Source organism: Setaria viridis, chromosome 7 (genome assembly GCF_005286985.2).
Source record: "Setaria viridis chromosome 7, Setaria_viridis_v4.0, whole genome shotgun sequence".
Lineage (NCBI taxonomy): Eukaryota > Viridiplantae > Streptophyta > Magnoliopsida > Poales > Poaceae > Setaria > Setaria viridis.
In genome coordinates, this window is record NC_048269.2 from 3521967 (window position 1) to 3536066 (window position 14100).

At 54.9% G+C, this 14100-nt stretch overlaps 1 protein-coding gene across 3 annotated transcripts in view; it reads left to right on the plus strand.

The window, feature by feature from the left end:
* LOC117863962 (probable RNA-dependent RNA polymerase 3) overlaps window positions 1-14100 on the plus strand; it is a 37644-nt gene extending 23544 nt beyond the window's left edge. For all 3 annotated transcript variants that reach the window (XM_034747900.2, XM_034747899.2, XM_034747901.2), the window contains exons 15-19: window positions 10647-10801; window positions 11586-11733; window positions 12004-12157; window positions 13288-13454; window positions 13582-14100. In XM_034747900.2, coding sequence (XP_034603791.1) covers window positions 10647-10801; window positions 11586-11733; window positions 12004-12157; window positions 13288-13454; window positions 13582-13827 — 870 coding nt within the window. In that variant the 3' untranslated portion in view covers window positions 13828-14100. The remainder of the gene's footprint in view (window positions 1-10646; window positions 10802-11585; window positions 11734-12003; window positions 12158-13287; window positions 13455-13581) is intronic.

The following is a 14100-nucleotide window of genomic DNA, read 5'->3' on the forward strand; positions in this document are numbered from 1 at the left end:
AACCACCCACAGATACAAGTGCTCACAGGCACTAAGTGCATACAGGCACTACTAATACATTATTCTATCACCATCAGGACTTAACTCTAACATTCTCCCCCTAAGTCCTGAAAGGCAAACGAACCATCCTAAGTCTGGTTCGAAGTTCTTGGAACTTGACTCTTCCTGAGTGTTGATGTAGTTGCCTTGACGCTCCCTTCCTCCAAGCAGCCGCTTCATGGAAGACAGGGTTCTTCGCAAGGCTTAAGCAGACTTGCTATCTGGCATCTGCTGGATAAGTCTTGGCTTTCTTGTGGGGTTGCTGAACAGTAGGTACTGCTGTCCTCCTTGTTGACTGGAGGAGGACAGTGGGGCTGTAGGTACTGCTGGTCCTTGTTGACTGGACAGTGGGGCTGTAGGTACTGCTGGTCCTTGTTGACTGGAGGAGGACAGTGGGGCTGCAGCATATACTTGCTGCAGCACCACTTTTGTTGACTACTTTTAGGGTAGGACAGTCCTAGGCATCTTAGACTAGATAGGACAGCATCAAAAAGGCATCTTAGACTAGCATATGCCTTGATGCTTGGCTGGTTGGCTGCTTGGCCAGCTATAAATATGTATCCCCAACCCTTGGTTGGACATGGTATTGTAGAAAGAAAACCCAGAAAATTGCCCCAACTCTTCCTAGTGCCATCCTCTCGATGAGAGTTACAGTTCAGATCCTAACAACTGGTATCAGAGCCGTACTATCCTGTAGCTTGAACATCTCCTGCTCACAACCCTCCCCAGCCACCTTTCGTCCCCAGCCGGTAGCAGAGGCACCGGCTGTCCCTGCTCACTCCTCTCCCTCTACGCAGACGAGCGGCAGCTCGTCGGAAGCAGCCTCTTCCCCACGCAGCCCCCCGGTAGCGCGCTATGTCCGCAGGACAGTCTCAGCACTCGGTCGCCTCGAGCGCACGACGTCGGCAGGAGGCCGAGCTCGCTGCGGCAGAGGAGTGTACCCGAGTGGCGGCGGAGACCGCTGCGGCGGCGGCAAGGGCGTCGAGGCTGGCGGCGGCGGAGCTGGCTGCAGCAAGGGCGGAAGCGGAAGCGGCGGCGGCGGCAGATGCCGCACGTGCGGCGGCAGCGGAGCTCGAGACTCTACGTGGCGGTAGCATCAGCAGCGCTACCTCTGCCGATGGCGGTACCGACGTAGAGCTCGTGCAAGCAAGGGAGGCGGCGCAGGAGCGGGCGGCGCAGTGGGCAGCCGAGCACCCCCGCGGGCGCGGCGGCGGCAGCCCCGACGGGCGTGCACGCGCCGGCAGCGCTCCAGGCAGGGGCGCGCGCGACGACCGTGTTCTTGGCGGACATGGTGACCACGACTTCCAGGGCGACCCACACATCGACGTCGCACTGGAGGTCCAGCGATTGCGGGAGAGGGCTGCCCAGCTAGAGGCGGAGATGGAGTTCGATCGACGGCACGGCGGCCGGGTCGACGGAGAGCGCGGCCCTTACAGGCAGCGTGGCTCTCCCTCCCCGGATCGTCGTCTTGGCCGCCACGGGGCCCATGCTGTTGTCAGGGAAGTTGGTCCCGGTGGTGGGTGGCCTACCCTCACCAAGACCAACTACGTCGAGTGGGCCGCGGTGATGAGGGTGAGGCTCCAGGTGCGGCACATGTGGGAGGCAGTCCGGTACGGCGACGTCGACTACGATGAGGATCGACGGGCGCTGGACGCCCTCATCGCTGCAGTCCCGCCCGAGATGCAGTTCTCGCTTTCCCAGAAGCGAACTGCCAAGGAGGCTTGGGATGCCGTCGCTGCGGCACGCATCGGTAGCGATCGCGCCCGCAAGTCTACACTGCAAGCACTTCGTAAGGAGTGGGAGAACCTGGCCTTCAAGCCAGGTGAGGACGTTGATGACTTTGCTCTCCGTCTCAACACTCTGTTGCAGAAGATAGTGCAGTACGGCGACGACACCTACGGCGAGGAGACAGCTGTCGAGAAGCTCCTCCGCTGCGTACCCGAGAAGTACAAGCAGATCGCTCGCTCGATCGAGTCTCTACTGGACCTCTCCAGGATGTCGATCGAGGAGGCGATAGGTCGCCTCAAGGTCGTCGACAGCGACGAGTCACAGCCTCCCTCAGGGCCTGTCATCATCGGCAGGAAGCTCCATTTCACTCAGGAGCAATGGGAGGCCCGCCAGGGTGATCGGAAGAAGGGGGAGCCTTCTTCCTCGACAGGCGGCCGCAGGCGCGGCAAGCCACGCAAGGCGCCCAAGGCTCGACGAGGTGCCGAGGGCGGTGCGCGAGGAGGCGCCCAGGGTGGTGCTGGTGGTGCGCGAGGAGGCGCCCAGGGTGGTGCCGTCGGCGAGCACAGGCCGCCACGAGACGACACGTGCCGCAACTGTGGCAGGCTTGGCCATTGGGCCAAGGACTGTCGACAGCCAAGACGCGGCCAGGCTCACGTCGCACTAGCGGAGGAGGAGGAGCCAGCTCTGCTCCTGGCACATGCAAGCATCGAGCTAACTCCAGCGGCATCGGCCGCATCGGTTCTCCTCCACCTTGACGAGCCGAGGGCACACGCCTTCCTCGGCGACGGCTACAGCAACGATAGGACTGAGGGGTGGTGCCTCGACACCGGCGCTACCCAGCACATGACCGGTCGGCGAGAGTTCTTCACCGAGCTTGACTCTAGCATCCGAGGCACCGTCAAGTTTGGGGATGCCTCCGGCGTAGAGATCAAGGGCGTCGGCTCCGTCATCTTCTCCGCCGAGTCTGGAGAGCACAGGCTGCTCACCGGAGTGTACTACATCCCCGCGCTGAGGAACTCTATCATCAGCTTGGGACAGCTGGAAGAGAATGGCTCGCGTGTGGTGATCGACGACGGAGTCATGAGGATTTGGGACCGCCGTCGTCGCCTCCTTGCCAAGGTAACCAGAGGCGCAAATCGCCTCTACATCCTTAATGTGCAGGTGGCACAACCCTTCTGCCTTGCTGCTCGTCGGGACGACAAGGCGTGGCAGTGGCACGAGCGCTTCGGGCACCTTCATTTCGAGGCCCTGAAGCGGCTCAGTGCCAAGGAGATGGTGCGAGGCCTACCATGTCTTGATCACGTGGAGCAGTTCTGCGATGTTTGTGTGTTGACAAAGCAGAGGCGGCTCCCATTTCCCCAGCAGGCGAGCTTCCGAGCCAAGGAGCGGCTCGAGCTCGTGCACGGGGACTTGTGTGGCCCGGTGACACCGGCCACACCCGGAGGATGACGCTACTTCTTGCTGCTCGTCGACGACCTCTCCCGCTACATGTGGGTGATGATCCTCGGCAACAAGGGGGAGGCTGCGACCGCCATCAGGCGCACGCAGGCTGCTACGGAGGCGGAGTGTGGCCGCAAGCTGCGCGTGCTGCGCACTGACACCGGCGGCGAATTCACGGCGGCTGAGTTCGCATCGTACTGCGCTGATGAGGGCATTCAGCGCCACTACTCCGCGCCGTACAGCCCGCAGCAGAACGGCGTCGTTGAGCGGCGCAACCAGACGGTTGTGGGGATGACTCGGGCCCTCCTCAAGCAGAGGGGGATGCCGGCTATTCTCTGGGGAGAGGCGGTGGTGACGGCCGTCTATATCCTCAACCGCTCGCCCACCAAGGCGCTCGACGGCAGGACGCCATACGAGGCTTGGCATGGGCGCAAGCCGGCGGTGTCCCACCTGCGGGTCTTCGGCTGCCTCGCGTTTGCCAAGGATCTTGGCCACATCGGCAAGCTTGACAACAGGAGTACTCCAGGAGTGTTCATCGGTTACGCAGAGGGCTCGAAGGCCTACCGCATTCTCGACCCGGAGACACAGCGTGTGTGCACAGCGCGCGATGTTGTGTTCGACGAAGGGCGAGGATGGGCGTGGGACAAGGCGGTGGATGACGGTTCGACTCCGACGTACGACGACTTCACTGTCGAGTACGTCCACTTCGAGGGAGCTGGGGGAGTAGGCAACTCTTCTTCGTCGAGCGTGCCTACCCCGGTCCCCGAACCTCCACCGACTCCGACGCCTGCTACTCCGGCAGTGCCACGCTCTCCAGCCGCGACTTCAGCTGCAACGAGCTTCTCGCCGGCACCACCACAGCCGGCGACGCCACGTACTCCAGCACCGACGGCCACTCCTCCGGGCACGTCTACTCCAACACCAGCTCATGTCGAGCACAGCCCGGTGGAGTTCGCCACTCCGCTCTCTCATGACGAGGAGCGCATCGACGCGTACCACGACGGCGAGCAGTTGCGGTACCGTACGATGGAAGACCTCCTCGGCGACCAGCCGGTGCCGGGACTGGTGCCTCGCGACCTGGAGGCACAGTTGCACCTTGCATGCGACGATGGCGAACCTCGGTCTTTCGCGGAAGCCGAGAGACACGCGGCATGGCGCGCTGCGATGCAGTCGGAGATGGACGCGGTTGAGAAGAACCGCACCTGGGAGCTTGCTGACCTCCCTCGTGGTCACCGCACGATCACCCTTAAGTGGGTGTTCAAGCTGAAGAGGGATGAAGCCGGTGCCATCGTCAAGCACAAGGCTCGCTTGGTGGCACGCGGGTTCGTGCAGCAAGAGGGGATCGACTTCGACGATGCTTTCGCCCCCGTGGCACGGATGGAGTCCGTGCGACTCCTCCTTGTGCTGGCCGCCCAGGAAGGCTGGCGCGTTCATCACATGGACGTTAAGTCGGCGTTTCTTAACGGCGACTTGAAGGAAGAGGTCTACGTACACCAGCCGCCGGGTTTTGCGACCCCCGGCAAGGAGGGCAAGGTGCTGCGCTTGCGCAAGGCCCTCTATGGCCTGCGGCAGGCTCCGAGGGCGTGGAACGCCAAGTTGGATTCCACGCTCAAAGGGATGGGCTTCGAGCAAAGCCCGCACGAGGCGGCCATCTACCGGCGGGGCAATGGAGAAAATGCCCTGCTGGTGGGTGTCTACGTCGACGACTTGGTGATCACCGGCACCAAGGATGCGGAGGTGGCGGCGTTCAAGGAAGAAATGAAGGCCACCTTCCAGATGAGTGACCTGGGGCCTCTCTCCTTCTACCTGGGGATCGAGGTGCACCAGGATGATTCCGGGATCACGCTTCGACAGACCGCCTACGCCAAGCGCGTCGTGGAGCTAGCTGGGCTCACCGACTGCAACCCAGCTCTCACTCCGATGGAGGAGAGGCTGAAGCTGAGCCACGACAGCACGACGGAGGAGGTAGACGCTACGCAGTACCGGCGTCTTGTGGGGAGCCTTCGCTATCTCGTCCACACACGGCCGGACTTGGCATTCTCCGTCGGCTACGTCAGTCGGTTCATGCAGCGACCGACGATGGAGCACCAGCAGGCCGTGAAGAGGATCGTCCGCTACGTGGCGGGGACCCTCGACCACGGTCTTTTCTACCCGAGGTGTCCCGGGGCGGCACACTTCGTCGGGTACAGCGACAGCGACCACGCCGGCGACATCGACACCAGCAAGAGCACGAGCGGGATTCTCTTCTTCCTCGGCAAGTGCCTCGTTAGCTGGCAGTCGGTCAAGCAGCAGGTGGTGGCGCTGTCCAGCTGCGAGGCCGAGTACATAGCGGCCTCCACTGCTTCGACTCAGGCGCTTTGGCTTGCCCGACTGCTCGGTGATCTCCTTGGCAGAGACACTACAACGGTGGAGCTCAGGGTGGACAGCAAGTCCGCTCTGGCCCTGGCAAAGAATCCCGTTTTCCATGAGCGGAGCAAGCACATCCGGGTGAGGTACCACTTCATCCGAGGCTGCTTGGAGGAAGGAAGTATCAAGGCGAGCTACATCAACACCAAGGATCAGCTTGCGGACCTACTCACCAAGCCCCTTGGGAGGATCAAGTTCCTTGAACTCTGTTCCCGAACCGGGATGGTCCAACGTTCCCACAAGACGACGCACAAGGCTTAGGGGGAGAATGCTGGATAAGTCTTGGCTTTCTTGTGGGGTTGCTGGACAGTAGGTACTGCTGTCCTCCTTGTTGACTGGAGGAGGACAGGACAGTGGGGCTGTAGATACTGCTAGTCCTTTGTTGACTGAAGGAGGACAGTGGGGCTGCAGCATATGCTTGCTGCAGCACCACTTTTGTTGACTACTTTTAGGGTAGGACAGTCCTAGGCATCTTAGACTAGATAGGACAGCATCAAAAAGGCATCTTAGACTAGCATATGCCTTGATGCTTGGCTGGTTGGCTGCTTGGCCAGTTATAAATATGTATCCCCAACCCTTGGTTGGACATGGTATTGTAGAAAGAAAACCCAGAAAATTGCCCCAACTCTTCCTAGTGCCATCCTCTCGATGAGAGTTACAGTTCAGATCCTAACAGCATCCATCTGCATCGCGCTGCGCTAGGCCGCATGTCCCTCAGCCTCAGCGAAGGAGCGAGGACTCGTCGTCGTCGCGCGTAAGGTGAACCACGGCCTCGAGGTCATGAGGCACCCGTCCCTGCACCGGCTGGTCGCCAAGAATGTCCGCTATGGTACGGTACCGCAGTGGCTCGCCATCGTGGTACGTGTTGACGCGGTCCTTGTCGTGAGGGAGCAAAGTGGCGAACTCCACCAAGCAGGGCTCATTGTGAGCCGGTGTTGACGAAGTAGTGCTCGGAGGAGTGGCCGTCGGTGCTGGAGTGTGTGGCGTGGCCGGCTGTGGTGGTGGCGGTGGAGAGCTCGCCGTGCACGGAGTACTCGCCGGACTCGGTGGAGGACTCACCGGCGCCGGTGAAGAGCTTGCCGTAATCGGTGGAGACCCGGGGATGAGGGTAGGCACGCTCGGCGAAGAAGAGCTGCCCACTCCCCCAGCTTCCTCAAAGTAGACGTAGTCGCTGTACGTCGAAGTCGAGCTGTCGTCCACCATCTTGCCCCGCACCATCTCCTTGGTGTCGAGCTATTCCACCTCCGCGTAGAGGACGTAGAGGTTGTTCTTCCCCCTATCCACCTTGGCGAGGAGGTGGCGTCATCAATCCCAGATGCGGAGCACTCCGCTGTAGATCTCCACGTGCGACCCATTCTCATCCAGCTGCTCGAGGCTGATGTCGAGTTCCTCAGTGCGGGAATGTAGTAGACAACGGTGAGGAGCCGGTGCTCACCAGTCTTGGCGACGAGAACGACGGAGCTGACACCCTTGATTTCCACGGCCGAAGAGTCGCCAAACTTGACGGAGCCGCGCACATCGACGTTCAAGTCAGAGAAGTACTCCCGGCGCCCGGTCATGTGGTGTGTGGCACTAGTCTAGGAACCAGCTGGCGATCTTGTCGTCGCTGGTACCCTCGTCGAGGGAGACGTGTGCGCGCAGCTCGTCGAGGTGGAGGAGAGCCATCGCGGCCGATGCCGCGAGAAGAAGCTCAATGGTCCCGTGAGCTAGGAACAGAGTCGGCTCCTCCTCCTCCGCAGCCTGCGCAACGTGGGCCTGGCCGTGCTTTGGCTTGTGGCACTTCTGGCCCAATGGCCAGTCCTGCCACAGTTGTGGCAGGTGTCGTCTTGTGCGGCCTCGCGCTCACCGGCGATGGCACCCACGGCGCCTCCTTGCGCCTTGCGCGGCAAGCTGCGCTTGGCGGTCGCCTGTCGAGGAAGAAGACTCCTCCTTCTTCCGCTCCCTTTGGCGAGCGAGCCACTTCTCCTCAGTGAGGTGGAGCTTGCCACCGATGGTGACGGGCCCACCAGGCGTCAGCTCCTCGTGGTCCTTGACCGCCTTGAGCCACCCCGTCAGCTCCTTGCTTGAACACGCTAAGAGGTTGAGTAGCGTCTCGATGGAGATAGCGAGCTACGAATACTTTTTCGGAACGGTGCGCAAAAACTTCGCAGCAGCTTTCTCCTCGTTGATCTCGTCGTCGTTGTATCGCTCCAGCCGCTGCATCAGGCTGGAGAGGCGGAGGGTGAAGTTGTCGACATCCTTGCCCGGCTTGAAAGCCAAACGATCCCACTCCAGCCGAACCTTCTACAAAGTGGACTTGCTGGCGCGCTCGCTGCCAACTCGGGCAGCAGCGATAGCGTCCCAAGCGGCCTTCGCGGTCTTCTTCCCCGAGAGGTTCGCCACCATCTCCATTGGGACCGCGGTGAGAAGCGCCTCAAGCGCTCGCCAGTCCTCGTGACTCTCGAAGTCGCTGTACTGGACCGCGTCCCACAACTCCCGCACCTGGAGCTTCACCTTCATCACCGTGGACCACTCCATTTAGTTGGTCTTCATCAACATCGGCCACTGCGTGCTGCCGACGGACTCCCGGATGATGGTCTTCATGACCTTCGGGGGTTGGTGCCCGTAGTCGAGGTCGGAGTCGAGGCCAGACTCGTGGACGGAGCTCCTCCTGTTCCGAGGACGCCCGCCATCCGCGCCTCGACGCAAGTCCTGGACCCACCGGTCCACCTTCACGTTTCGCCGCTGGTTCGCCTCCTTCGGCTCGGGACGGCCGCCTTGCGCCTCGGCACCGGCGCCCTGCGCCGCATGCCTTAGCTCCTCCTTGTCGTGCCACGCCATCTCGCACATCGCCTACGCCTCCTCACACAGCCGGTTCGCCTCCAGACGTCGCTGGGTAGCAGTCGCCGCTGCCGCCTATGCCTCCTCGTCAACGAGGCGGGTTGCCTCGGCTGCACGCGCCGCTGCGGTCTCCATAGCCGCCACGCGTGCTGCCCGAGCCACAGCCACCTCCCGCGCCTCGGCGTCGTGCAAGCTTCCGCGCGCCGCCGGTCCTCTAGCCTCGCGGCCTCCGTCTGCCGCTCCTCTTCCTCACGCGCCGCAGCTGCACGCCGTGCCCGGCACCGCTCCGCCATTGCCTCTTCCTCGACCGCCATGCGCCGCTCCTCCTCCTCACGCCGCCGCTCCTCGGCCACCACCCTGCGGCGTCGCGCACTCGAAGTAATCGAGCTGCTCGAGGAAGAGACACGCGAGGAGGTCTGGGAGCGGGACGGGAGCGCCGACACCTTGCCGGCCGGCGGTGGCGCGTCGGCCGCCAGGCCCGCGGTGCCCACGGGGCTCGCGCCCTGCGCGCCGGCGCCACTCGCGAGGTCCGCGCCACCTAGTGCGCTCGTGCTGCCCGCCAGCGCCCGCCACCTTGAACCGGCCATTGGGAGTCGAAGGGAGAAGGCGAGGAAGCCGCCGGGAAAGGGAGCTGCCGCCGCCTGGGCTGGATCCACCCTGCCGCGCTCGATTCGCGGCCGCCGGGTTCGATCTGCTACCGCCCGCTGGATCCATGCGCGGGGATGGTAGAGGAGGTGAGCCTGCCGAATCCGCCCTGGGGAGGAGCGCGCCGCCGCCGCCGGGTAGGTGGGCCCGGCTAGGGTTTCGGGAGAGGTGGGGAGCACGAGGTGAGAGGGAGAGAGGTAGGTGGGAAAGAATTAGGCTCTAGATACCAATTGTTGCCCCAAAATGATCTTTTCCATTAACCACACCCACAAAGGCAGCTTGGGGTACATATTTATAGCCAACCTTGGGTAGGTGGCTTACAAGCTAAGGAAAGCATCTAAGCATCTAAAGCAGTAATTGGTGATAAGGTGCACGTAGGCATGAACCACCCACGGATACAAGTGCTCACAGGCACTACTAATACATTATTCTATCACCATCAGGACTTAACTCTAACACAATTTACAAACCAAACCACCAACTGAAGATAGTTCAGAAGCTGATGTTTCCACTCCTTGCTTGACTCAGCATTTGGGCTCATTATATCGACGAATCCACATGATATGGCAGCAGTTACCCTTTGTATACCAATCAGCTCGCACACATGGGATCTAGAACCCAAATCCAACTTCGCCGCACCTGCGCACAGCCTCTTGGAGGAAGTAGTCGCCATGAGATTAAATTTTCAACTTATTTGCTCAGGTGTTCCTGTTATAAATTTTGAGGGTAAAATTGTCTTTTCACCTTGTTCTTGAGTCTTCACATTCCACATGTATTGCCCCTTGGGCTGGCCAACAATTGGAATATACTCCACCACTTTCCTCACAACATGGTATCGAGGGGTGGAAACAGATTGGATGTGGTCGAATACGTATCTGGATAGCATTATTTTTAACTCTGTAATTCGAATACGAATGTGGGGGTCTAGATATTCTCAAATATGAATATCGAATTGGATAGTTCCATTCGAATGATAATGCATGATGCAGTCTATAGACGGCATCATTCTAAATGCCCTAGCAACCCCCTTCCACCCTTTTAACATAACGTGAGCATGACCTGCAGCGGGTGCTCTCATGTGACAAAAGCACAGCATCACGACAAAGTGGGATTTGAGCTCATGTGGGAGCAACTCGCTGGCACTTAAGCCTCTGTTGAATGGACATCTCTTTTGCTCTCAAAATCAAACTTCACAATATTATCAATTATCATGCTCGTGTTCGAGAAAAAAAATATTATCGTGCTTCCTTTGTCAATTTAAACATGAAAGTGCAGAACTTTGATAATGAACTACCAGTTCTGGTGCATCCTCCTGACCTAGCCCATAGCGTTCCCCATGGCAGGTGTTTCCCTTTGACCCCTATCCCTGCTGCCAGCCTGCCTTGGCCAGTACACCATCAGCTTTGTGGTTGGACACCCCTGTGCCATCTCCTGACCCATTGCCAATGGGTTGCCAGGCTGCTGCTAAATCCTATGGCCTGCTATTTGAAATACTGATTACTATGTGCCATCTTTTTAACTTGTCAAATGGACTGTTGCAATTCTGATAGCGAAAAATTGTGTTTCAGCTACTAAAGGGCTTCACGAAGCGAAGTGAACCTTGGGTTCCACTATTCAAACCAAAGGAGACCCAGCACAAGCCTAAGAGACCCAAGGATTTTAATGAATCAGTTCTTGAAAGAGTGCTATTTAATGAATGCTTGACGACGACGTTTATATCCAAGTATTGCATCTCTTCAATTATTAATCATATCATTTCACTTGATCTTACTTTTGTTTGAATTTCATCGCTTATAGCTACATTTTCTTTTGAAAACCATATAACAATTCTTTGTTATGTATTGAACCACAAATCTTTAATTATTTCACGATATCCAATCAATTATGTGACATGATCATGCTTAGTTGAAAAGCAAGGTGAAGTTGAAGTATGCTGACATACCAAAAACCGGGTATCTTCAAGCTTCTAATGCCATTCCTGATTTACTAGTATGTATTGCTCATGCATTTTTTTTTAGTCCAATATGTTGTGCGGCCTCCGGTGAATTTCTGCCATCCAACTTAGGATATGCTTTGGATCCATGTTACAAGTTTATGGATATATCTTATATATTGAATATGTAGTGTTATTGTAACCGAAACAAATTGGATCGTATGGGTTGTGGGCATCCAAAGAGGTCACTGTTGCATTCTCCAAATTTGCTTAGTTTGTTATTGATTGCCAAAAATTCCATCATCATATTGGTGATATGAATGAATGATAAATTACTATAAAATAGTTATAAGTTGTTGGCAATACCTCCAGTGTATAGATCGGCACGAATTTTATATTGTTTTATGTAATATGAGGATGTTTCCTAGAATAACGAACACTTGATATCCTGGGCGTGCTGAGATCTTTAATTCTTCACTAGTCTCCTAACTATAAAATTATTGTCTCTGCGGGACCTGTTTGGGCTTCATTGTGTTCATCTGATCGGTACACATTTGGATTTCCCTCCTTCCAGTTATGCACTTGGTATATCGTCTGATTGTTGGTTAGCATATATGGACCGGCTCTTAACAGAAGATGTTGATGAAGACGAAAAGGAATCAATTGCGAAGAAGATGATTAAATTAGTTAACCTTTATTATTGGGCTCTGGATGGGCATAAGGTTAATTCCAATCTTGCGCTTGTACAGTTTGTAGTTTTGTAATGCTTTGATACGGTCTAGGTTTCTATCCAAATATATGCATTTTGCATCATTTTTTTCATATTTGATCTGTCCAGCAAAAAAAAGAAACGGAATAAATGAAATATGCAATTGCCTGTTGGTTAGATATATAATACCAAGGCCAAGTTCAGTTCAATTTGTTATATTAGTCTTGTGACAGCATGCTCCGCTTCAACAGTTGTTTCTTGCTATGTTTCTGCCCATTAACAGATAAAAGTTGATCGTGAATTGAGGGTAGAAAAATATCCACACTTTATGGAGAAAAAAGGATTTGAATCCTACCATTCGATATCTATATTGGGCAGAATCTTCGATGAGACTGAGAAAGCAATATTGCAACGATCTGAGGATGATAAACAAATTCGTAAGTTGTCTTTCAAGTTGGCACTTCATTGTTGCCTTTTGAGTTCAGTAGAGTTTGATATTTCAATGGATTTTGTTGCAGTATGATAATTTTGCGCATTGTTTATTCTATGTTTACTGCTTTGCAAGTCGTGTGGTTTCTGTGTCCACGGCGATTTTTGTAGATAATGGAATAGTTAACATTCCAGTCTCTACAACTGAGGATGTATATGCGCCAATACTCATACAAAGTGAACCATATTAGATGATGGAATAGTTAAGATTCCAAACACTACATCTGAGGATGTGCACAACCAATAATTATTACAAAGTGAACCGTATGCTTCAAATCAAATCTAACACGTAGCAATAGTTATTCATGAAAGCAAAGATCAGGAAACATCAAATAAGAACATGTTGCTAGACCTTCACCCATGCTTGGCGAAGTTATTCTATCCTTTTCTCTATTTTCATTCCACAGCCACCCCCCCTTCTTCCAAGTGACACACAAGAGCCATGGGGGACAACTTTCCAAGTTCACTGGTTAAGTGGTCATAAATCTTATGGGCCTGTATTCTGGTGTTTTATGATATAAACTAATTTGGCACTGTAATGGCTTGTAATTAGATTAGGTATAGGTTATATCTTTGCAGCAGTGATGCTCTTGTTGGCATGCTTTCCCTTGCCATCATCAGCTTAAATTCCCTGCCTTCATATATGTGTACACAACTATGAATGGACTTTGTTGAGAAACAAACTGCAGTAAAATTTTCAGTTGTTCTATTCTGTGCACACACATTAGAAAACAGATGAGTTTTATTAGCGTGTTTCTTTTTCCCTTTTACCTTAGACCATAAGCTTACATAGTATTCCAAGATTCTTTTCCTGGGGCTCACCTTATCAAGAGTTGTTCGTGTGGCTAATCGTAATAGACTTTATGTTGGACAACTTTATAGTTCCGGTATTTTGGTAATGGAATACCCTATACCCTGTATGCAACAAAGAACTATTTCTATTGATACGATCAGCTGTTCTTGTTTTCCTAATTTCTTAATTAATTTGAACCTTTTCTTTTGAAAGGAATCTGAAGCTACCTATTTCTAGACAGTCATACTTACTTTCTCGTGTCTCTATTTCTCTTGTTGTAATCAGAGATAACGATGCTGCCATTCTTCACTGAGGTGGAGGCAGCCCCAGAATGCATATCATTATGGGAGTACAACTACGAAGAGTACTTGAGTAAGAGTAGGGGACTTTTTGATCTGGATAAAGAAGAAAAGAACGAGGAGTTTGAAAAACTCTACCAAAGCTATAAATATGTAAGGATCCTATCTTCTTACTCCGTAACCGCCGGCTTGTTTGTAACCATAAGGAACAAGCTAAGGTAGCTTCAGGGTTCTTTCTACCAGCACTCACACATGCCCATATGAGTTTTGTAACCTGCAGTTGCTCTATGATGCCGAAGAATTCGAAGAAACCTCGCGGGACCTCTCCCAGGTGTACATGGAGGCCTGCGCGATTTACCGGATCGTCTACGAGCGAGCAAGGTCTACCAAGAGCATCAGCAAGTGCCGCTTCGTGTGGGTGGTCGCCGGAGCCGCGCTGTGCCATCTCTACGCAACGAAGTATGCGGCGCAGCGTGGGGAAAAAACCGTGCTCTGCCCGCTTTCAGTTACCCGCCAACTTTACTGATGCAGCGAGGGTCTGGCTGTGAATTGAACTGCTACCCTGTTTGTACAAATAAGGATCTGTTGTAGAATTAATGTTACCGTATGGACATCTGAACCTGGTTTGTTGTAAGCTACGTGAAGGGTTGCGAAACCGTATGGCCTGCACCCAGCGGTAACTGTATTGTATTATGCACCTGTAGTGCTTGTTGTGTATGTGTGTAACAGTAATCAACTGTTGTATGTGTGTCGATCAGCCTGCAACTTTATCAACACCATAATTAAATCTGCACCCGCA